At 39.7% G+C, this 24,800-nt stretch overlaps 1 protein-coding gene across 3 annotated transcripts in view; it reads right to left on the minus strand.

Moving 5' to 3' along the window:
- Window positions 1-4,420: 4,420 nt before the first annotated feature.
- The window catches only part of BUD13 (BUD13 homolog), a 42,029-nt gene continuing 21,649 nt past the window's right edge, over window positions 4,421-24,800 (minus strand). For all 3 annotated transcript variants that reach the window (XM_037152874.2, XM_053672978.1, XM_053672982.1), the window contains 5 exons: window positions 24,459-24,564; window positions 23,964-24,102; window positions 23,458-23,642; window positions 23,150-23,231; window positions 4,421-4,828 (listed from right to left, as the gene is read on the minus strand). In XM_037152874.2, the coding sequence (XP_037008769.2) occupies window positions 4,735-4,828; window positions 23,150-23,231; window positions 23,458-23,642; window positions 23,964-24,102; window positions 24,459-24,564 (606 nt within the window). In that variant the 3' untranslated portion in view covers window positions 4,421-4,734. The remainder of the gene's footprint in view (window positions 4,829-23,149; window positions 23,232-23,457; window positions 23,643-23,963; window positions 24,103-24,458; window positions 24,565-24,800) is intronic.

The raw sequence follows: 24,800 nt of genomic DNA on the forward strand, positions 1-24,800 counted from the left end.
TGCCTAGGACCAGGAGACTAAGGGACAGGTGGAAAGTGACTGCTAAAAGGATACAAAGTTTCTGGTATCCACAGGGTAATAAAAATGGTTCAAGATTAATTTTGGTGATGATGGTTGCACAATTCGTTGATACCTCAAAGTCACTGAACTGTATGTTTTAAGTGGGTAAAATCTATAATATATAAATTATACCTCAAGAAACCTGTTTTTAACAAAATAATAAACATCCATAATCTCACAGTTTCTTCGAGTTAAGAATTTGGAGCTGGGTAACCCTGGCTCAGGATCTCTCATGAAGCTGTGGTCACACTGTGGATTAGTGTGGATGCATCTTAAGGCTTGAATGGAGCTAGAAGATCCAGTTCCAAGCTAGTTCACTTACACGGTTGGTAGTGTGGTGCTCTCTACCGGTGAGAGGCCTCAGTTCTTCTCCACACAGGCTCTCCAGAGGGCTGGCTTGAGTGTCCTAAAGGCAAATGCTTCAACGTCTTTTATGACCTAGTCTCAGAAGTCATATATTTCTCATACATCCTATCAGTTACACACCCCTATAGTGGAAGGGAACTACAGAGGGCTTGAATACCAGGAGTCATAAGTCATTGGGGGCCACCTTGGAAGCCAGCTATGGACACTTGAAAAGGAAGACATGATAATAACCACTAACAATTCTGTGACACATACTATGTGCCAGCCACTATTTTTAAGCTCACAATAGACTTATGAGGTAAGTACTATTATCTCCATTTCACAGATGAAGAAACTAGGGCACAAAGAAATTAAGTGGCTCATCATGGTCATGCACTTAGAAACAGCATAGCTGAGATTCAAGCTCAGGCAGTATAGTGCCAAAGCACCCTCTTAAAAACTATGCAATATGGCATCATAAACATTACTTATTTCAACTAAGTGTTGCCCATTTGTTCTCCAGAATGGACGAACCAGTTGAAACTCCCATGAGTTTTCATTCCCTGTGACAGTTCAGTCTCATTTATCTTTGCCAAACAAGTAAAATATAAACTCATTAATGTTTTCATTGCAGTTCTCTACTTATTGAATGGCTAATATTTATTAGCCATTCTGTTTATCCCTTTAAATTTTACTTATCATATTCTTTTTTAAAATAATTTTATTTATTTATTTTTTAGATTTTATTTATCTTTAGAAGGGAAGGGAAAGAGAGAGGGAGAGAAATATCAATGTGTGGTTGCTCCTCATGTTTCCCCTGCTGGGAACTGGCCCCTGCTGAGAACCAGCTTGCAACCCAGGCATGTGCCCTGACTGGGAATCGAACCACGATCCTTTGGTTTGCAGGCCTGTGCTCAATCCACTGAGCTACACCAGCCAGGGCTACTTATTCATATTCTTTATGCATTTTTTTTATTTTTTATTTTTTTATTTTTATTTTTTTATTGATTATGCTGTTACAGTTGTTCTATTCCCCCTTTATTCCCCTCCACCCTACCCCCCATCCCCACCATCACCCCCCCTTTAGTTTATGACCATGTGTCTCAAGTCCTTTAGATTCTATATTTCCCATGCTATTCTTGCCCCCCCCATCTATTTTCTATCTACTGTCTATGCTACTTATTTTCTGTACCTTCTCCCCCCTTCTCCTCCTCCCACTCCCCTGTTGCTAACCCTCCTTGAGATCTTCATTTCTATGTTTCCACTCCTGCTCTAGCTGTCCTTTTAGTTTGCTTTCCTTTTAGGTGTGGTTGTTAATAACTGTGAGTTTGTTGTCCTTTCACTGTTCACGTTTCTTTAACTTCTTTTTCTTAGATAAGTCCCTTTAACATTTCATATAATAAGGGCTTGGTGATGATGAACTCCTTGAATTTGATCTTATCTGAGAAGCACCTTATCTGTCCTTCCATTCTAAATGAAAGTTTTGCTGGATAGAGCAATCTTGGTTGTAGGTCTTTAGATTTCATGACTTGGAATACCTCTTTCCAGCCCCTTCTTGCCTGTAAGGTCTCTTTTGAGAAATCCGCTGACAGTCTGATGGGGACTCCCTTGTAGGTGACTGTCCCCTTAGCTCTTGCTGCTTCTAGGATTCTCTCCTTCATTTTAATCTTGGCTAATGTAATTACGATGTGCCTTGGTGTGTTCCTTCTTGGGTCCAACTTCTTTGGTACTCTCTGAGCTTCCTGGATTTCCTGGAAGTCTATTTCCCTTTGCCAGATTGGGGAAATTCTCCTTTATTATTTGTTCAAATAAGTTTTCCACTGGTGGCTGTGCCTTTCCCCCTTCTGGTACCCCTATAATTCGGATGTTGGAGCGTTTAAAGATGTCCTGGAGGTTCCTAAGACTCTCCTCATTTCTTTGAATTCTTGCTTCTTGACTCTTTTCTGTTTGGCCATTATTTGCTTTCTTCTGGTCCACTCCATTGATTTGAGTCCCAGTTTCCTTTTCATTGCTATTGGTTTCCTGTGCAATTCCATTCATTTCAATGAGTTTCGCCTTCATATATTTGTCTAATTTGTCCGTATAATCAACCAGTTCTGTGAGGATCCTGATCACCAATGTTTTAAACTGTGCGTCTGTGAGTTTTGCTATTTCTTCATTGCTTAGATCTATGGGCTCTGGGGCTCTGAGATCCTCCTGCGCCATTCTTGGTCTGTTCGGGCCCTTTAAGTGTGAGAAGCCAGCGCCTTGGATTCCCAGGTCGCTGGGTTGTGACGCTGTACGTGGGGGCGTGGCCAGAGCGGGGAAATGGCGAGCCCCTCTGCTGCTTCTCACAGCTGGGTGCGGAGGAGCAGTGCCTTCGGTGGTTCACCTGGGCCAGGCAGCTCAGAGTGGCTGGGTTATGACGCTGTATGTGGAGGTGGGGTCAGAGCAGGGAAATGGCGGCGCCCTCCACTGCGGCTTGCCGTGGGGACCTGCCGGCCCGGTCCAACCGCCCACTCCCTGGCCTGTCCACCCTCGCACAAATGCGCGACCTCAGTCAACACGCAGCCTCGGGCCCTGCTGTTTCCCCCGCGGTCGCTCGCCTGGTTGCTCGCTGGGTCGCTCACTAGGTCCGACCCTGCGCCTGGATTCCGCCGGCCTAAGTGTGTCTGGCCGAGTCCTCCTGTGCAACCCTGCTCCTCCAGCCGCTGGTTTCGCCCCTTACCGGTCAGGCTGAAGAATTTGTTGTTAACGGACTTCCGAAAAGTTCAATTTTCTGTGTTCTGGCTGTGTTTTCTGTTGCTAATATTTAATTTTCTCTACTCTTGGTTGTGTGAGAAGGCACGGCACATCCACCTATGCCTCCATCTTGGCGGAAGTCCTCTCTTTATGCATTTTTATTGTTTTTTCTTCCCCATTGCAGTAGTTATTTCTATCTTCAATCCCTATATAATGCAATCTCCTGTCAGTTTTAGACACCACAAGTATTTTCTTCTAAATTACACCCATCTGTAGCCTTAACTACAGGAAGCTTTGCTGACCAGAAATCTTTCATTATGAAATAATCAAAGCTATCAAATCTTATGGACTGTGCTTTGAGAAATCTTCACAAATCTATCCTTAACACAAGGTCACAAAGACATTCTCTTTTTTCTCATTGGCTTAAGCATTTTACCTTTTATTTAGGTCTTTCATCACTGTAGAATCTGTCTTTGTTTTATATGGTTTGAGGTAGAGATTCGACTTTATCCATACAATAAGCCAATTTTCTGAGCACCATTACCCATCACTTCCCCACTAATTTGTGATACTACTTTTATCAGATCTCCAAATAGCCAGGTCCATTCCTAAGCCCAGTTCAGCACTAACTCTCATTTTCTAAGTGAAAAGTTCTACCACTGTGAACATTCATACTGACACAGTGCCCCCCCCCAACTGCAGAGAATGCATTCGAGCATCCCCAGTGGACACCTGATATCAGAGATAGTACTAATTCTATACCTATCATGTTTTTTCCTATACATACACACCTTTCACTTAAAAAAAGCACTTTACAACTTCTCTTTAGCATGACCAAACTGCCAGCATCACTACTCCTGTGCTTTGGGGCCGTTAGTAATGGCTGAACATAATCACTGCAATACCACAACAGTTGAACTGATAACCAAGATGATACGAGGTGACACGGGAGGGTAACATATACAGCACAGACAGGCTGGACAAAGGGATGATTCACATCATGGGAAAGAGCAAGATGTAGTGGGAAAGAGCAAGATTTTATTATGTTACTCAAACTGATGGACAATTTAGAAGTTATTATTTCTGGAATTTTCCATTTAGTATTTTCAAACATGTTGACTACATGTAACTAAAACCACAAAAAATTAAACCCCAGATATGAGGGGAGGCTACTATACTGCTTTCTACATTAATGAAAAATCCAAATCCAACCATTATCCTTTATAATCCCTGGGGGTTCCACATTATTAGCTTATATTCTTCCCCAAAACAGAAAACCCAGTTAAGAAAGTGATTTTAAAAAAATAAATATATGTTTATTAAAAAACCTAACCAAGAACAAATCCTGAGACACTCAGAAATCAATGTTTCTTCTGAAAGCCAGCAATAACGACCAGTGTCAGCACAACTTGAGAAATTACAGGTGCCTCAGTTCAAACATGAGTTCTCAAATATTCTTTCTCTCAAATGCTAGTGGTAAAAACTAGCATTCAAAGAGTTGCTGGTCTGTGTGGGCCTGATTATTAACATAGACAACTGTTACAGCTGGATATCTGGCTGCCCTGTGTCTACTACCACAACCCAACCACCCCCACAGCCCCAGAAAAGTTACATGTCCTCAACACTCCACTTGTAGGCAAGTTCCTCCACCGCCTTCTTGCTGGCAAGCCTGGCAAAGCGCTTCTGTTCAAATCCATTGGATCTGCAATCAAAAGACACTAATCAGCCAGAGTCCTGAATTGGACATTTTTTTTTTTTAAGAAAAGGGTTCACAATCTAATGAATTAGAAAATAAGGCATGTGAAAATATTTAAGGTATATGCAATAGAATCAGAAGGGCAAAATATATAATTCATCCTTTTATTAGTAATTGTTTAGATCATTTTCTCTTATTTGACAACTGTTTCAAACATTTACCACTTTCTAAAGGCCCAACTCACTCTCAGCCGATGTCTACATCTTATACCTTATCCATTTATTATCTAAACATTTAGTGAATTCTTTACCTACTAGGTAGGCACTGTATCATGAAAATGAGTATGGCCCTGGCTGGTGTAGCTCAGTGGATTGAGCGCGGGCCTGCAAACCAAAGGATCACAGTTCGATTCCCAGTCAGGGCACATGCCTGGGTTGCAGGCTAGTTCCCATCAGGTGACAGATGAGAGGCAACCATACATTGATATTTCCCTCCCTCTCTCCTTCCCTTCCCCTCTAAAGATAAATAAATAAAATCTTTTTAAAAAAAGCATAAACTATAGTAGTTTAAAAAGCATAAACTGTATATATTGTGTATCACAGAAACAGAATGGAGACCTTACCCCGCTTGGGGGAGAAATGGACAAGTATAGTCAAGGAAAGGCTTCTTGGAGGTAGACCCTAAGCTAAGTCTACAGGAATTAACAGGATTGGAGGTGGGGAGGAACAGAAGTATCGGAAGGGCATTTCCAGAGAGAGTAAAGCATGAGCAACAAGAGCAAAGGCACAAAAATATGAAATAGCTTACCATATGCAGAGATTCAAAAGCAAGCTGGTATGGCTAAAGTCTAAAGTATGACGAAGGGAGTAGCACAAGGCAAAGTCAGAAAGGTAGGCAGAGGCAGAATCATAATGAGCTTTGTAGACCATAGTAAAAAGCTTAGATTTCATTCAGTAGGGAGAAATTTAAAGCAGGGGTATACACTGCACTTCAAAGAGAAAACTCTGGAAGAGACCAGACAGAAAAGTGACTGCCATGGTACAGATGATGGCAATGATACAGATGCCATGGTACAGATGATTTGTCAGTGCTTTCATCAACAGATGATGAAAGCACTGACAAAGAAGAGGGAGAGAAAGAGAGAAGACATAATAGGACTTAGTGACTAACCAGGTATATAAAAACAAAGGAGAAAGAGTGAAGTATAGCTCCCAGGTTAGTAATTCTACTGACTAGGTGAATGAGGCTACTACTTACCAGAATAGAATACAAAAGTAGGAGAAGTTTTAGAGTACAGGAAGCCGATGGGTTATTTTGAATACTTTGTATTTAATGTGCCTTAAGTACATATCAATGGAGAAATATAATATGTAGCTAGATATACCAGAATGAGCTGCAAATACAGATTTGGAAATCACGTACATAATGAAGGTGAAGGAAATCGTGTACATAATGAAGATGAGATTCGGCCAGAGACGGCACATAAAGTGAGGACAGCTAAGGGTTATGGATGGAGCCCTGAGAAACATTTAAGGGATGTACAGAGGAAAGAAGATTTTAAAGGTGGCCAAGAAAAAATAATAAGAGAAAAGAATGAGGAGTAAGGTGTCATAAAAGCCAATTCCGAAGTTTCGAGGAGTGGATGTCAACTCCCTTCTAATATTATGCATCTTTCTGTTGTATATAAACTTCTTAAAAAGGCCTATATTCACTGTCTATACTTCTCATTTTTCATTCACTCCTTAACACATTAGAACTTACCATTGGTTTCACTATGTCACAGAGCTCTCTCACTTTAAGGTCATTAGTGACTTTTCTTATTACCAAATCCAGTGATTTCTCCCTCTCCACAAATTAGTCACAAAGTCCTGCCACCTTATTCCCTAAATACTTCTCCACATCTTCCTCTTCTCCATTCTTAGTATCACTACCACAGTACAGAGCTTCATCCCTGTAGCTTGATCTACTGCAACAACCTTGTATCTTGTCTTTCTACTTCCAAACTGTGCCTTTCAAATGTTTCAAATTACCGCCATAATGACTAATTCATTTAAAATAGAGAAATGGCCCTGGCTGGCGTGGCTCAGTGGACTGAATGCCAGCCTTCAAACCAAAGGGTTGCCGGTTCGATTCCATGTCAGGGCACATGACTGGGTTGCGGGCCAGGTCCCCAGCTGGGGACGTGCAAGAGACAACAGATTAATAGATCTCTTGCACATCAATGTTTCTCTCCTTCTTTCTCCCTCACTTCCCTTCTCTAAAAATAAATAAATAAAATTTGTAAAAAATTAAATAAAGTAAAATAGTGAAATGCTATTTTAGTTTAAGGAAGTTTAATTTAGTTTAAGGAATAGTTAATCCTTCAATGGCTCCCCTTTGTCTCTAATGTGATGACCAAGCTCCTCAGAAATGTCTCCAAGGCCTTCTATGACCAGGTCCTGCTTACCCTTCCAGTCCATCTCATAAAACTCCATTTCACATTTAATGCTATAACACTATGACACTATATCATTATGACATTCCATATGCTTAAACATGATCCTCTTCCTAAACATCCTTCCTTTCCTTATCTTGACTGGTAACTGACATCACTAAAGACTAAGCCATATTCTCCCAAAGCTGAATTTAATTACTCTTCCTCTATGCTCCCAAAGCACCTTGAAAATTCTGTTTTGATACTTAGCAAGTAGCACTGAATTTATTTACTCTTTGTCTTCTCCTCTAGACAGAAACTGAATTCCTGGGCCCAGGGACTGTCTCTCACTAATTGTGAGACCCTGGCACCTAGTATGTTAGCTACTTAAAGTTGTAACATGTATGCTAAGTGTCAGTGAACTAATCAGGATAAGAGGCCTCCCTATTTCCTAAGGCCTTCCCTAAGGGATGAGTAGGATAAGCAATAGGATTTAGGAAAAGAGAAGCTTATTATGAACAGCACAAAATCCATCCTTAGAAGTATGCATGGTATTCTGGAGCACCAAGGAAACTACTGCTTCTTGCCTTGGGTGGTAAGTATTTATAGAGCATCAACACTAATATGATCATATACACAAAGGACATATGAATCATAAACAAAACCCTAAATAAAAATTTAAAAAACAAATTGCAAGAAAACTCACAATAGAAAGAGCTTTGGACTAGAGAACATGGAACCCAGGGTTCTAGTTCCAGCTTTATCAGGTGAGCTGAATGATTCTAGGTCCGTTGTTAAATCATCTGGGCATCAGTTTCTCTTTTAAAGAATGGAAGTTAAGACTAATTAACTTTATGGGTTTTTCAAACTGTAACATACTACAGATCTGTTCTAGAAATATTCATTTTTAGTGGGCCAAAAATAAAAAACTGGAAATGATGATGAAAGAATAAATAATCAGAAAGAAAGTTTGAGAAAGAAAACTAAAAAAAAAAAATCTAAGAGTAAACAAGAATGAGGAGTGGAGAAAAATTTCTGGGAGAGATGTAGACAAATTAGACAGCATTAAAAAACTAAGTGAGGAAGAGTTCAAATTTTTGGGTCCACAAATTTAGAAAAGAGAAAAAACAATAAACTCAGTATAGCAGCAAACATCTTTAGGATTGTGGCTACAAAAATTCTATTTCTGGCTATATGGCAAATTAGCATCTGGGAAAATCCTCCTGCTATCAAACAAAGGGCCAGTATGCAGTGAGCTTCAAACCAAAGTAGTAATCTAGCCTGAAACCACAGCCACCCTAAGGATACCTATGAATATGAGGAACTCAAGTGTCGAACTTTGATGGCAACTTCAGGGACAGAAGACAATGACTTAGGCCCATATAAGGTAGAATGTGCTACTTTCCAGTTATAGCAGAGGAACTTGGGCAGACTAACCTTCTCTGAGAAGTAATTATTAAATATAGGCAAAATATAAAAATACATTTGAACATATTTAAAAGCATGAGAGTGACCAAAAGCAGGCAGAATCAGGATGGGAGTCTAAGTGTGAAAAGAGATTTGTGAGGCTTTTTCCAGATGGTACTACCCAATCTGCACAGCTCATGGAGGCAGAAAAAACTACAAGCTTACTGGCTTGAGGTGTCAGTACAAAGTGTGAAGAGCAGCTGAAAAATCCTGAAAGAGGGGAGCTGTAAAAGAGATAAAACCCAAAATCTACATATAAGCTGTCCCCAAATCCTTGGCTAACAGCTAAACTGTTCTTGTGCAGGGGAAACCCCATTAGACCCAATGAAAAAGCAGCAACTAGAAATTAAAAGAACTGAGCAGAAATTTTAGCTGCTGCCCAGTGCAAAGAAGACAGAGTTTGTAGTTCAAAAACAGTCAAGTTAACTGTTAAAATAAAAATCAACACACATCAGGGGAATAAAACAGAACTGAAAGTCTCTACAATGTATCATTCATAAATATCCAGAATACATTAAAGAAAAAAGACTTTGGAACAAGATGGCAGAATAGGTTAATGTGATACTTGAATCCTCCCACAACCACATCCAAATTACAGCTAAACAAACTATAGAACAACCATCATTTAGAACCACCTTAAATCTGGCTAAATGGAAGTCCTATAACTGGAGAATTAAAGAAGCAGCCACATTCAGACTGGTAGGAGGGGTAAAGACATGGAATAGACTGGTCTCACATCCATGCGTGGTGGATAAAAATTGGGAAGGGCCGTGGCTGGTATGGCTCAGTTGGTTGGAATGTCATCCTACAAACCAGAAGGTCACACGTTCAATTCCAAGTCAGAGTACATACCTAGGTCACATTTCCATCTTCAGTTGGGGTGCATATGAAAGGCAACCAATCAATGTCTCTCCCTCACATCAATGTTTCTCTCCTTTCTCTCTCCTTCCCTTCCCCTCTCTTTAAATCAGTAAGTATGTCCTTGGGTAAAAATAAGAAAAATCAGAAGGAATATCTTAACTTTGGAGGTCTTCCCTGAGGAGTGAGGGTTCCCAGCTCTATACCATGCCCCTAAGCCCAAGGCTGCAACATCAGGATTAGAAGTCCCCACAACTTCTGGCTATAAAAATCAGCAGGGATTGAGGTTGAGGGAGACAGAGGGCTACTAGAGTCCCAGACAGTTTTTCTTAAAGGGCCCATGCACCAACCTAGTCAAACTCGCTGCCTCTAAGCTCCAGCACCGGGGAAGAAGTTTGAAAGGCACCAGAGACATATGAGAAGAAACTGAATTGTCCGGCATCGGGGCAAGAGCTGGGAGAATAGCCTTCTCCTAGACAGAAGTGATGGCAGAAGCCATTATTCCTTCTCTGAGCCCTCCCCCGAAAGAGCCAGCAGGCAGGTGTCATATATAAGAGAGACTTCATCAACCTGGCGCGTCCTATTTGTCCCACCCTGCCACACCCAAATTTGAGACCCACCCAAGCCATTTCCAGTGGCTTTTCCATACAAAAGGCCTGTCTTAGATCATCCTTGAGATTTTCCCAAATCTTTCCAACAAGCAGCACCTGGCCTCAGTATGCCCCATACCTCTCACTAAGTGGCCACAAGCTTGGCACTAGCAGCAGCCAGCCTTGGTTCACAGCTTGGCCTCAGGTAGACACCTCTGAGCCTAGCACAAGTAGCAGCCATCTGCAGATTGATCTGTAGCTCATGCCAGATGGTCCCAGGTAGAACACAGACAGCAGCTGACCTTGGCCTACATCTCCCAGGAGACCCCGGAGCCAGCACTGCCACCGAACAGCTTCAGAACCTGTTGAAGCATCATCACCCGACCACCTCTATAATCAATACACTCAAGGGGCAGGCTGAGCGGGCACCAGAGTCCCACTGAAGTAAGCCCTGCTCCATGGGGTGGGCCCCCGAACAGCTGATTCTCCATGAAGATTAGAGGTCAGTGGTCACATGCAATCCTGGCAGCTGATTAGCCTAGAGGCAAATCCCTCCCATTGATGTGACAACAGCAATCAAGACTCAACTGTAATGGGAGGGTATACATTGCCCACAAAGGGTTCTCATCTGTGGGGCCCAACTTGGGTAATTGGAGAGGCTATGCCACTGAATCCCATAGGATACCTACTACATAAGGCCACTCTACCAAGCCCAAAAGACATGGTAGCTCTACCTAATACATAGAAAGAAACACAGGAAGGAAGCCAAAATGTAGACACAAACATTCCCAAATGAAAGAACAGAACAAAACTCCAGAATAAATACTAAACAAAATGGAGACAAGCAATCTACTAGATGCAGAGTTCAAAACACTGGTTATAAGAATGCTCAATGAACTTAGTGAGAAGCTCAACCGCATAAAAAAGGACTAGTCAGAAATGAAGAATCCAATAACTGAAATGAATAATTTACAGGCAACCAACAGTAGAGTAGATGAAGCTGAGAATCAGAACAGCGATTTAGAATATAAGGAAGCAAAACACACCCAATCAGAATAGCAAAAAGAAAAAAGAATCCCCCAAAAATGAAGATGGTGTAAGGAACCTCTGGGACTTCAACCATACCAACATTCACATCACTGGGGTGCCAGAAAAAAAAAGAGAAGAGCAAGAAAATTGAAAACCTATTTGAAAAAATAATGACAAAACTTGCCCAACTTGGTGAAGGAAATAGACACACAAGTCCAGGAAGTGCAGAGTCCCCAACCAGCCAAACCCAAAGAGGCCACACTAAGAAACATCACAATTACAATGTCACAGAATAAAGAAAAAGAATCTTAAAAGCAGTGGGAGAAAAGCAGTTAGTTACCTACACGGGAGTTCCCATAAGACTGTCAGCTAATTTCTCAACAGTAACCTTACAGTACAGAAAGCAAATGCAAGAAATATTCAAAGTGATGAAAAGCAAGACTCTACAACCAGGATGACTCTACCTATCAAAGCTATCATTTAGAATTGAAGGACGAAGAGTTTCCCAGAATAAAAAAAGCTAAAGGAGTTCATCACCACCAAACCAGGATTATATGAAATGTTAAAGGGTCTTCTTTAAGAAGAAGGAAAAAAAAGTTAAAAAAATAAGAATAAAGTAGTAATAAATACATATCTATCAATTGAATCTAAAAAACAAAATAAATGAACATGCAGAACAAAAACATACTCATATATACAGAGAACACTTTGATGACTGCCAGATGGCATGGGGATTGGGGACATGGAGAAAAAGGTGAGGGGATTAAGAAGTACAAATTGGTAGTTACAGAACAGTCATGGGAATGTAAAGTACACTGTAGGAAGGGAATAATGTCATATATTCTAATAACTATGTATAGTGTTTGATGAGTGAAAGATTTATCAGGATGATCACTTAGTAAGTTATGTAATGTCTAGACACCTGAAACTAATATAATAATGTATGTCAATTGTAATTGAAAATAAAAATAATTAAAATGCAGAAAAAATTTTTAAAAAATGACCAAATATGCAAAGAAACAGAAAATGTGCTCAAACTCAAGAAAAAGCTACTAACAGGTGACCCAAATTTGCAATAAGCAGACAGGACTTGTGAGCACTAATTATAAATATTCTCAAGGAAGAGAAAAATGTCACATAATGAATGAATAGATCAGAAAGCTCAGCAGAGAAATATAAACTGTCAAATGGAAATTCTAGAGTTGAAAATACAATGAACTAGCTTAAATGAAAAATTCATTGTATAGGCCTAATAGATTAGAGATGGCAGATGAGTCAGTGAACTTGAAACTGGATCAACAGAATTTATCCCATATTAATAATAAAGTAAAATGATTTAAAAAAATGAACAAGACTTCAGAAATCTGTTGGAGAATAGTAGTGGTAAAAAACAGTGTAACTGGAGGAGGAAAAACAGTGGTTAAAAAACATAGTAACTAAAGAAAAAATAGCCAAATATTCCCAAATGTGAAAAACATAAACTCAGATCCACAAACTTTAACAAACCCAAAGAAGGATAAACACAAAGAAAACTACATCTAGATACTTCATAGTCAAATTGCTGAAAATTCTGAAAGATGCCAGAAAACATTACAATATGTGTATATGTTAATAATAAAAAAAAATGAGGACCAAAGGTTGACTTCTAATCAGAGAAAATGGAGGCCAGAAAATAATAAAACGTCTTTAAAGGGCTGACAAACGGTCAGAACTCTGGTACTGTCGACCAAGGTCTATGTCTGAGATTACAACTTAAGAAGTTCCCTAGATGATTCCCTATGAAATTGGTCCCTGTATGCAGAAGGCAAGCAGAGACCAAAGAAACAGGCAGACCACTCCAGACTGGAGTTTTAATAAACAAGGAAAGTTACATTGTAAGGCTTGTCTCAGGCACCTGACCACCAGAACCCTAGAAATTTATATAGAGGCTTTAACCTCAGTCATATGTTCAGTCCAGACGATCTCGACATATTACTCTCTCAAGACTACACACTTTAACTGTCTGCCAGTATGAGAATAGTATGTGGAACATATATTCCAAGGACAGGGGAGGGGATAAGGAGCTTCTGATTGACCAGGCAGAGCTTGTGAATCGACAGATAGTTATGTCGGTGAAACTACCCTTCAGAAATGAAGGCAAGAAAAAGGTTTCTAATTTAATTAATAGAATTGCTCCAGTGTCAATTTTCTGATTTTGATAATTAACTATGGTCACATAAGATATCATCATTGGGACTTCTGGCCAAGATGGAGGCATAGGTAGGCATACTGTACCTCCTCGAACAACCAAAATAAGGACCACAATTCAGAAACAAAGTAATAACCAAAACTGAAAGAAAAGTGAATTGTATGGAAGTCCGACAACCAAGGAGTTGAAATAGACACATTCATCCAGACAGAGGTAAGCGGGGCAGAGTCCCGTGAACAAAGAGGGGTTCAGGCACAGGAAGCAGTGACACCAGGCGCGTAATGCACCCTGGGCACGCAAGGTGGCACTGGGCAGACCCTGAGCACCCAGGTGGCAGCTGGCAGACCCCGGGCATGGGGTGACAATGGGCAGACCCAGCAAGGCTGTGACCGAGAAGCGGGGCACTGTGCACAAGGTAGCGGACTAACCAGGCAGAGGCCCCACATTTGCGCACACAGATCACTGGGGAGCAAGACAGATCGCACAACCCAGGGTCCTAGTGCCAGGAAATAAATCCTCTAAACACTGATTGAAAACACTTGCGGGGGTTGAGGGGCAGGGAGAAACTCCCACCCTCATAGGAAAGTTCACTGGAGAGATCCACAGGGTCCTAGAATGCACACAAGCCCCCCCACACGGAAATCAGCACCAGAAAGGCCCAGTTTGCTTGGGGGAAGTGGCAGAAGGGACTGAGGTTCAACAGAGAGTGAAGCAAAGTACCATTTTTTTCTCTCTCAGACCCTGCCCCCACACTGCGTCACTACACAGCATCGCAACCCAGTGACTTGGATTGCCCCGCCCTGGTGAACACCTAGGGCTCAGCCCCTCATAGTAATAGGTTTGAAGAGACCAAAACATTATGGCTCAAGCAGAAGAACAGCTGAAAGACCCAGAGCCCATACTTCTAAGCAACCAAGATATAGCCAACCTATCAGATGCAAAGTTCAAAACACTGGTGATAAGGATGCTCACAGAACTGGTTGATTTTAGTCACAGGTTCAATTTGTTCAAATTTTATGAACAAATGAAGGCTAAACTAAGTGAAATGAAGGGAAATGCTCAGGGAACCAACAGTGATGAAAAGGAAACTGGGACTCAAATCAATGGAGTGGACCAGGAGGAAGAAAGAAACAACCAAACAGAAAAGAATGAAGAAACAAGAATTCAAAAAAATGAGGAGAGACTTAGGAACCTCCAGGACATCTTTAAATGCTCCAACATCCAAATTATAGGGGTACCAGAAGGGGAAGAGGAAGACTGACAAGTGGAAAACTTATTTGAACAAATAATAAAGGAGAACTTCCCCAATCTGGCAAAGGAAATAGACTTCCAGGAAATCCAGGAAGCTCAGAGAGTCCCAAAGAAGGTGGACTCAAAGAAGAACACACCAAGGCACATCATAATTACATTAGCCAAGATTAAAATGAAGGAGAGAATCCTAGAAGCAGCAAGAGATAAGGAGACAGTCACCTACAAAGGAGTGCCCATCAGACTGTCAGCTGATTTCTCAAAAGAGACCTTACAGGCAAGAAGGGGCTGGAAAGAAGTATTCCAAGTCATGAAAGACAAGGACTTACATCCAAGATTGCTCTATCCAGCAAAGCTTTCATTTAGAATGGAAGGACAGATAAAGTGCTTCTCAGATAAGGTCAAATTCAAGGAGTTCATCATCACCAAGCCCTTATTTTATGAAATGTTAAAGGGACTTACCTAAGAAAAAGAAGATAAAAAACATGTACAGTTAAATGACAGCAAACTCACAATTACTAACAACAACACCTAAAATAAAAACAAACTAAGAAACAACTAGAACAGGAACAGAACCATAGAAATGAAGATCTCAAGGAGGGTTAGCAACAGGGGAGTGGGAGGAGAAGAGGGGGAGAAAGGTACAGGAATAAGTAGAATAGATGGTAGGTAGAAAATAGACAGGGGGGAGGGCAAGAATAGTATGGGAAATGTAGAAGCTAAAGAACTTAAGACATATGGACATGAACTAAAGGGGGGGAATGTGGGAGAGAGAGGGTGTGCAGGGTGGAGGGGAATGAAGGGGGAAATGGGACAACTGTAATAATATAATCAATAAAATATATTTTAAAAAAGATATTATCATTGGGGGAAGTTGGGTAAAGGGATACACTGTGACAAGCTATAGTATTGGGTTTTTCGTTGTTTTTTTTTTTAATTAATTTTATTTAGTTATTTTTCAAGTACAGTTTTTTTGTCTATTTCTCCCATCCCAGCCTCCCCTGCCCCTTGCTCCCCACCTCCCTCCCATTTCCACCCCCCTTAGTTCTCGTCCCTGTGTCCTTCCTATTTGTTCCTCCAATAGTATTGTTTTAAGTTCTTGTGAGTCTACAATTATTTCCTAAGTCACACTTTAAAAATATAAAGGTGACACAGACATTTTCATATCAAGAGAAACTGAGAAACTCTTGTTGTCACATTGACCTGCATTGAAGAAATGTTGAAAGAAGTTCTTCAGGAAAGAAGAACAACAGAAATGGTAAAAATATGTGAGTAAAATATTAACAACTGTATATTTTTTTCCTCTTGTTTTCTTAGCTTCTTTAAAAAATGTAACTGTAAAGTAAAAATTGTGAAGCTGCATTGTGGGACTTACACAATTTTTTAATGTAATATGTGTGACAACAATGGCACAAAAACCAGAAGGTAAGTGGAACTACAGTGTTTTAAGGTTCCTATATTTTATGTGGAATAGTATAATTACAACCCTCAGTAGGCCATGATAATTAAGGATATATATTGTGATCCTTAGAGCAAACACCAAAACAAAATGTAGAAAGGTAAAACTAAAAAGATAATAGAGCAATTAAAATTGAATACTAGCTGTGGCTAGTGCGGCTCAGTGGACTGAGCCCCAGCCTGAACCAAAGGGTCCCTGGTTCAATTCCCAGTCAGGGCACATGCCTGGATTGCAGGCCAGATCTCCAGTACCGGGTACATGAGAGGTAAACAACACTAATGTTTCTTTCCCTCTCTTTCTCCCTCCCTTCCCCTTTGTCTAAAAATAAATAAATAAAATCTTTAAAAAAAAACGGTGAATTAAAAAAATTGAATACTAATTTACACCCTTAAAATCCAAAACACTAACAATACCAATGCTGGCAAGGATATAGAGCAATAGGAATCCCCATTCTTTGCTGTAATGTAAAATATTACAACCACTGTGGCAGTTTCTTATAAAGTTAAACATAGCCTCAGCATAAAACCCTGCAATTGCTGAGTATTTACTGAAGTAAACTGAAAACTATGTCCACAAAAAAAAAACTACATGCAAATGTTTATTGCAAATTTATTCATAATCACTAAAAAGTAGGAGCAACCAAGACATCTGTAATACATCCATACAATGGAATACTACTCAGAGATAAAAAGGAATAAAGTACTGATCCATGGAAGAACATTAATAAATCTTAAACACATTTTACAGGAAGTCAGACCCAAAAGGCTATATAGTGTATGATTCCATTCACATAATATTCTGGAAAAAATAAAACTACAGGTACAGTAGGAGAGCAATAATTACAAGGGACTGGTGGAACGGACTAAAAGGGACTTACACAAAAAATTTTAAGATGATGTATCTGTGCTTGGAGTACTAGAGTGGTGGATGAATGACTCTGCATTTGTCAAACCTCAAAGAACTATACACCTTCATAAAGAATAAACACCAATATAAGGAAACGACAAAAGAAAAAATCACCCAGAATGTCAGGAGATCCCAGGATAGAGTGAAGACTATGACAAATGAATCTACCTATATTACCCATGTATGACGTAACAGCAGTGGAGGAAGTGCGGAACAAGGAGGTGACCCTTTATGTTGAAAATGGTATTCTGGCTAAACTATAAGGGAAATAACAAAAGAAAATGCATATAAATGCTATACTCCAGTTGGTAAATTTGTTTCTCATTTCTGAATTTTTTAATTCTGGAACTGTTTACATGCATTTTTGGATAAGCAAAATGGAGAGTAGATGGTGAGTGCCAGATTTCTAAATGTTGGAGAGGGTATTTATTATAAATAAGGAAGGAAAGGTACTACTGGATTAGAGTTAGTTACATCAGCACAAACTCATATTATATATACATATATAAAAATATGTATGTATATACACAGATACATACAGATAAATACAGAAATAATCAGAGATATGTGGGTATATGAGAATTACTATACATGCATTACCTAGCACTGTCTGCTAAGAGAGCTTAGAAGCAAGGACACCCAGTAACATCAATTACTTATAGCAGTCAGATCTTGGTTTTACACCAATCTCCACAAAAAGCAGCAGGGGCTCTTTGAAAAAATGGCTGATTCTAGGGTTGGGAGAGGAAAATAGAAGATGAGCCTGAAGCATCTTACAGTATCAAAAACAAGGTACTCAAAAATAAAATGGGGGCATGAGAAAGGGACACCTGAAAGAATTCATGATTCCCAATGGCTAAAGAATGTAACAATTTGGACTTCCGCCAAGATGAAGGTTTAGCTGGATGTGCCGTGCCTCCTCACACAACCAAGTTTAGGGACAACTAAATATTAGCATCAGAAAACACAACCAGAACACAGAAAACTGAACTTTTCGGAAGTCCGCTAACAACAAATTCTTCAGCCCGACCGGTGTCGGGTGAGGACTTACAAAGGAGGGCTCAGTCAGACCCGGGCGCGGAATCCAGATGCGCGAATCCAGTCGCGCGGGTTCCAAACCCAGGATTGGACCTAGTGAGCGACCAAGCAGCCCACCGGGTGAGCGACTACAGAGGACACAGTGGGGAGGCGGTGGTAGCGAGTTGACTGTGGTTGCCTGGTTGCGCGCGAGTGAGGGAGTGAGCGGTTGGACCGGCGCGGAGGCGGAGGCGGAGGCAGCGGCGGTGCGCCATTTCCCCGCTCTGACCACGCCCCCACATACAGCGTCACAACCCAGTGACCTGGGACTCCAAGGCGCCGCTTTTCCCACTTAAAGGGCCAGAACAGACCAAAAATGTCGCAGGCAGAACTCAAAGCCCCAGAGATAAATCTAAATGACGAAGAAATAGCAAAACTCTCAGACGCACGGTTTAAAACACTGGTCATCACCTTCCTCACAGATCTGGTGGATTATAGCCACAAATTAGAGAAACATATGAAGGCTAAATTAAGGGAAATGAATGGAATTCCACAGGAAACCCATAGAGATGAAAAGGAAACTGGGACTCAAATCAATGAAGTGGACCAGAAGGAAGAAAAAAATGATCAAACAGAAAGGAATGAAGAAATAAGAATTCAGAAAAATGAGGAGAAGCTTAGGAACCTCCAGGACATCTTTAAACGCTCCAATATCCGAATTATAGGGGTACCAGAAGGGGGAAAGACACAACCACCAGTGGAAAAACTATTTGAACAAATAATAAAAGAAAATTTCCCCAATCTGGCAAAGGAAATAGACTTCCAAGAAATCCAAGAAGCCCAGAGAGTACCAAAAAAGTTGGACTCAAGAAGAAACACACCAAGGCATATCATAATTACATTAGCCAAAATTAAAATGAAGGAAAGAATCCTGGAAGCAGCAAGAGCTAAGGGGACAATCACCTACAAAGGAGTCCCCATCAGGCTGTCAGCAGATTTCTCAAAAGAGACCTTACAGGCAAGAAGGGGCTGGAAAGAAATATTCCAAGTCATGAAATCTAAAGACCTACAACCAAGATTGCTCTACCCAGCAAAACTTTCATTTAGAATGGAAGGACAGATAAGGTGCTTCTCAGATAAGACCAAATTCAAGGAGTTCATCATCACCAAGCCCTTATTATATGAAATGTTAAAGGGACTTATCTAAAAAAAAAGAAGTTAAAGAAACATGAACAGTGAAAGGACAACAAACTCACAGTTATTAACAACCACACCTAAAACGAAAGCAAACTAAAAGGACAGCTAGAGCAGGAGTGGAAACATAGAAATGAAGATCTCAAGGAGGGTTAGCAACAGGGGAGTGGGAGGAGGAGATGGGGGGAGAAGGTACAGAAAACAAGTAGCATAGACAGTAGATAGAAAATAGATGGGGGGGGGGCGAGAATAGTATGGGAAATATAGAACCTAAAGGACTTGAGACACATGGACATAAACTAAAGGGGGGTAATGGTGGGGTTGGGGGGGCAGGGTGGAGGGGAATGAAGGGGGGAATAGAACAACTGTAACAGCATAATCAATTCAAAAAAATAAATAAATTAAAAAAAAAAAAAAGAATGTAACAATTTAAATAAAAAAATAAATAACATGCTACTGGATCACAACCCAAAATATAAAATATACATGAGTCCATAACAATACAAATAAATGATTGAATAAATGGGGAAATGAAAAAAATCTTCCCTACAGAAAAAGTCCAAATATAAGTAGCTGTCAGCCCACTGGCCCCCTTTTGAATATAAGCTGAACTCAGTAACTCACCTCTACAGAACAGAGTACAGAAAGGAAAGAAATGGTAACTTTAAAGTGGAGAAACCCATCAAACGCTACGTTAAACATGTGACTGAGATCAACATTACTACGGATGTCATGTGACTAACATGTATCCGCTGAAATGATGCAATGAAAAGAGCACTCCACCACTGTGGCATTCTTTTCAAAACCCCACAACCTCAGTCTAACCATGAGAAAAACATCAGAGAAACCCAATTTGAGAGACATTCTATGAAATACCTGACTATACTCCAATAAACTATGAAGGTTAGAAAAAGCAAAGACTGAGAAGACAGACCAGAGGAGACTAAAGAGACATGACAACTAAGTGCAATGGGGTACTCTGGACTGGATCCTTAGGCAGAAAAAGGACATTTATGGAAAACCTGGTGAAAGCCAAATAAATCTGGTACATTAATAACATACCATTAGCCCTGGCTGGTGTAGCTCAGTGGATGGAGCACGGGCCTGCAAACCAAAAGATCGCAGTTCGATTCCCAGTCAGGGCACATGCCTGGGTTGCAGGCCAGTTCCCAGCAGGGGCCAGTTCCCAGCAGGGGTCGCATGAGAAGCAACCATACAGTGATATTTCTTTCCCTCTCTCCTTCCCTTCCCCTCTAAAGATAAATAAATAAAATCTAAAATAAATTTAAAAAAAAAATAACATACCAAAGTTGGTTTCTTAGTTTTGATAAATATACTGTGGTAATGTAATGAATGGTAGTGAAATTAAATGAGTGTACGAGAATTTTTTATACTATCTTTGCAAATTTTCCACAAATCTAAAATTATTCCAAAACAGAAAGCTTATTTAAAATTTTTTTCAAAACACTGCACCAAAAAACTGCAGATACGTATTTCCTTCAAGCACAAATGGACTATTCACCAAGGTAAATTATATATTGGGCCATAAAACATGTCTTAACAAATTTCAAAAGATCAAAATATTACAGAGCATGTTCTCTGACCTCAGTGGAATTAAATTGGAAATCTGTAATAGTAAGATATCTAGAACAGTCTGAATATTTGTAATTTAACAGTGCCCTCCTAAGTAACTCATGAATCAAAGAATGAACCGAAAGAAAAATTAGAAGTTATTTTGAACAAAATCCAACCTACATGCCTGAAAAAAAAGTCTCAGCAAACTAGGAATAGAAAGGAACTTTCTTAACTCAATAAAGGGAATCTATAAAAAAGCTATAGCTTAAAACATATGTAATGGTAAGAAACTGAATGTTGTCCTTCTAAGATTAGGAACAATGCAGAGTTTTCTTTTTCTCTAAGATTAGGAACCAGGCTCTTAATATTTTTATTCTACATCTGCACTGGAAGTTCTAGCTAGTGCAATAAGAAAGAGAAACAAAAGGCATATGGGTTGGGAAGGAAGATGTAAAACTGTATCCACACAGGACATGATCCTCTAAGTACAAAATCTTATGGAATCTACAAAAAAGCTATTGTGCTTTACTCCAAAGAAAACAGCTTGATAATATTTGTTGCCAAATTTGAACTCTCAAGTATAAATTAGAATTTTGAAAAGCTTGTATCCATCACCACAAACTCTTTAGTGTCCTATTATTTAAAGATTTTTGTGATAAGAGGCAATGTTAACAAATGATTATTTGATATTGCATAATGAAATATGTCAATATTTGGAAGGTCCAAAAAAACAGCAAAATAATATTTTCCAAATGAGTAGTGTACAATGTTATAAAATAATGGAGTGGTGAAATATCCACCCCAAAGCAGGGGAGGGGGGAACCCTAATGGATTTTAATATAACAGTATTAAAAGTCTTTTTGATAGTTTTAATTTCTTAAAATTTATTTATTTATTTTTAAAGAGAGGGAGAAGGAGGGAGAAAGAGGGAAAGAAACATCAATGTGTGAGAGAAACATCCATCTGCCGCCTCTTGCACACACCCCAATCAGGGACCTGGCCCAAGATCCGGGCATGTGCTCCCCCAGGGAACTGAACAGATGACCTTTCGCTTTGTGGGGCGACACCAAACCAACTGAGCCATAACAGTCAGGGCTTGGTATAGTTTTAGATTCCACATTACAAATAACTGGGGTTTTTGTGCAGTATCAAAAAATATAATACATTCTTGTTTTCTAATCACCTCTATATAAGGCTGAATTTTCTTCCTATCAACTAAATATATTGCAACATACTAAATGCAGAATCCTATCTACTATTAAGCCAGATGTGAGTGAGATTTTCAAAATGTAAACCAATTCCTCACCCTGACCAGTGCAGCTCAGTTAGTTGGGTGTCATTCTGTAAAGTGAGGGGTTGCTGCTTCAATTCCCAGTCAGGGCACATGACTGCATTGAGGGTGTGGTCCCAGGTCAGGGCACATGTCAGAGGCAACCAATCAATGTTTCTCTCTCATATTCTCCCTCTCCTTGACATTTCTCTCTTCTCTTTCTCCCTCCCTTACCTTCTCCTCTCTCTAGAAATAAAATAAATGAAATCTTCTTAAAAAATATAAACTAATTCTTCTATTTTTTGTTTGAAAAATATAAGTATTTTTATTTTAAAATATGGTAATTATGCTAATATAATGGCTTCATTATTTTTTAATGAATAAATGCTTTTTAAACTTCTCAGTTTAATTTTAAATGTGGTAAATATTAAAAATATTAATAGATATAACCAATACAAATAAAAGTTTTTCAAGGTCTTCAATAATTTTTAAGAATGTAAAAGGGTCTTGAGATCAAAAAATTTGAGAATCACTGTATTAGATGCTTGAACAACAATGTCTTTCAGTAGGCAAGAGGAGGTGGGAATCAACATGTAAGTAGAGGAACTGACTTCGGATAGGTGTACACACTGTTCACCCATGGTAACAGACCAGAAGTTAGAGCATGTGAGCTCATACACAGGCAGGTGAAAAGGTAAGGTGGTAGGTGTCAGTGAGGTATTACAAGTAATCACTCCTAAGACAGTGAAGAGATGGTTCAAGGGCTACATTTTAGATACAACATATAGAAGGCTCTAGACTGCCACCCATTATTCATCCCCTAAACCTTAGAAAATATTACTGGAGTAACAATTTCAAAAACATAAGGTATCCCATCTGGACTAGCTGATTTCTTTCTCCAGAGGTTTTCAAGCTTTGAAAAGGAAAAAAAGAGGAGTGTACTAAGCATGGGAAATGGGATTTGAGGACCTCGGGAATAGAAGCAAGCAAACCACAAATTATTAACCTTGTCATTAGAGCAGAGAATGAAGCAGAGTGTAGAGTGATTTGCAGTTAGAGAAGGTCAGGGTCAGATGGAAGAAAAAAAGAAGTATAGAAAATATTCAGGTGTACCTGTCCACTCCATCCCAGCGATACCCAGGCCAGATATTGAATCTGTTGGGAGGAGGTGCTGGTCCACTATAACGAGGTCTCACTAATGAGAAAAAAAAAGAAAACACATCAGTTATCTACACAATTCAGTTCGGGGGGGGGGAATATTACACAGAAATCTCAATATTAAGTTGAACCTAAACTCCCAAAGACAAGAAATCTAGGATTCTATGGGAAAGCCTTCTTTGCACATAGCTTTGTATCATCACCCTAATGATCCTCTCATCATGTAAGTCATCTCCACCTCTGATGATTCCCAGATGGCTCACCTTTCTTATTCTTGTTCTCCTTGGCCTTATTCTTCTTGATGAAATTGGCCATGGGATCCCCCTCTCTTTCTTGTTCTCTCAGCATCCGATCCAGATCTTCATCATCAATATACCGGGCCAGAGGCTTTTGCATTTCCTTTATTGCATCCTCCACATTTTGCTGCTGTTGCCGGCTCTGGACAAGCCTGGGCAAAAAGAACCAAGAGAATCTGCTATACTGTTTAGCATTTTTACTCTTACATCTTCACTTACATGAACCACACCACTACATTCGAAAAACTTCCTCTTTATAGCAGCCTAGGCCAAATAATGAAAAGGATAAAATTCCTAGAATACCACTGGCAGTGGAAAATACATCAGTATTTAGAAAGGAGACTGAACACAATGAGCTTCCAATTCCTGAAAAGAGCGTTAAAGACAGAACATAAACCAACTGGTCAGAAGAGTATGGAAATAACTCCTTCCAGTCACTGCAGTCTTGTTTTACCTTTCAGTGGCCTCCTTACCCTTTTCCCCACTGGGCATACAGCTCATCTCTCTCTGAGTCCCTCTCTGCTTTTCTCCTTTGCTGTAAATGTTCCAGTTTCAAATTCCTCTTACGACCAGACTTATCTCGAAATATGGTTTCAGCATATTGGAATTCACCTGCAAAGGAAAATTATACATTTAAAGACAAACATCAGGTATCAAAATCAGAAATAATATTTTAATAGCTGGAATCAACTACTTAGGATTCTGATACTAAGTAAGAACTTCTGCAGCCAGACTACAAGTAGTTCCTAGTAATACCTAAGTGCATATTAGTGATGATCTTAAAAACTATTATGTTTCAAGGAAAAGAACCACTTGGACCCACTGAGAAGTTAAAATAATGCATAATACCAGAGTTGGAATTTGAAAGCAATTAAAAGTTTAAAATATCAGATACAATAAGCTACATTTAAAAAAGAAAAGCAAAGCTACATGAACCTCAACTGATCTCTGCACTTCCACATTTTTACCTTCAAATGCCATGGTTTCTTGGTCCCGTTTCTTGAGTTCCTGCTGTTCTCGCTGTATGTCAGTTAACACCAACCCAGTTTTAGCCCCAGAATACATGTGTGCAGCCTATGCAATGGAAAAGGGAGTATCCAACATTAATGAGACAAAGCAGCAGTAGGCTCTATGGGTATACACAGTTAGGTGCATTTTTGTCTAAAGACTGGCAATAACCAAATTAAAAACTAACTTTGTAACCTCATTATTAGGCACGGGATTCACAAAATAGAAAAGAAAATTAAATTTGATGGAAAATCAATAGTACTATCAAGTTTAAGAGTAAACCAAAACATAAACCAAGAAGA

Source organism: Artibeus jamaicensis, unplaced genomic scaffold (assembly GCF_021234435.1).
Source record: "Artibeus jamaicensis isolate MK-2021 breed Jamaican fruit bat unplaced genomic scaffold, CSHL_Jam_final contig_196, whole genome shotgun sequence".
NCBI lineage: Eukaryota > Metazoa > Chordata > Mammalia > Chiroptera > Phyllostomidae > Artibeus > Artibeus jamaicensis.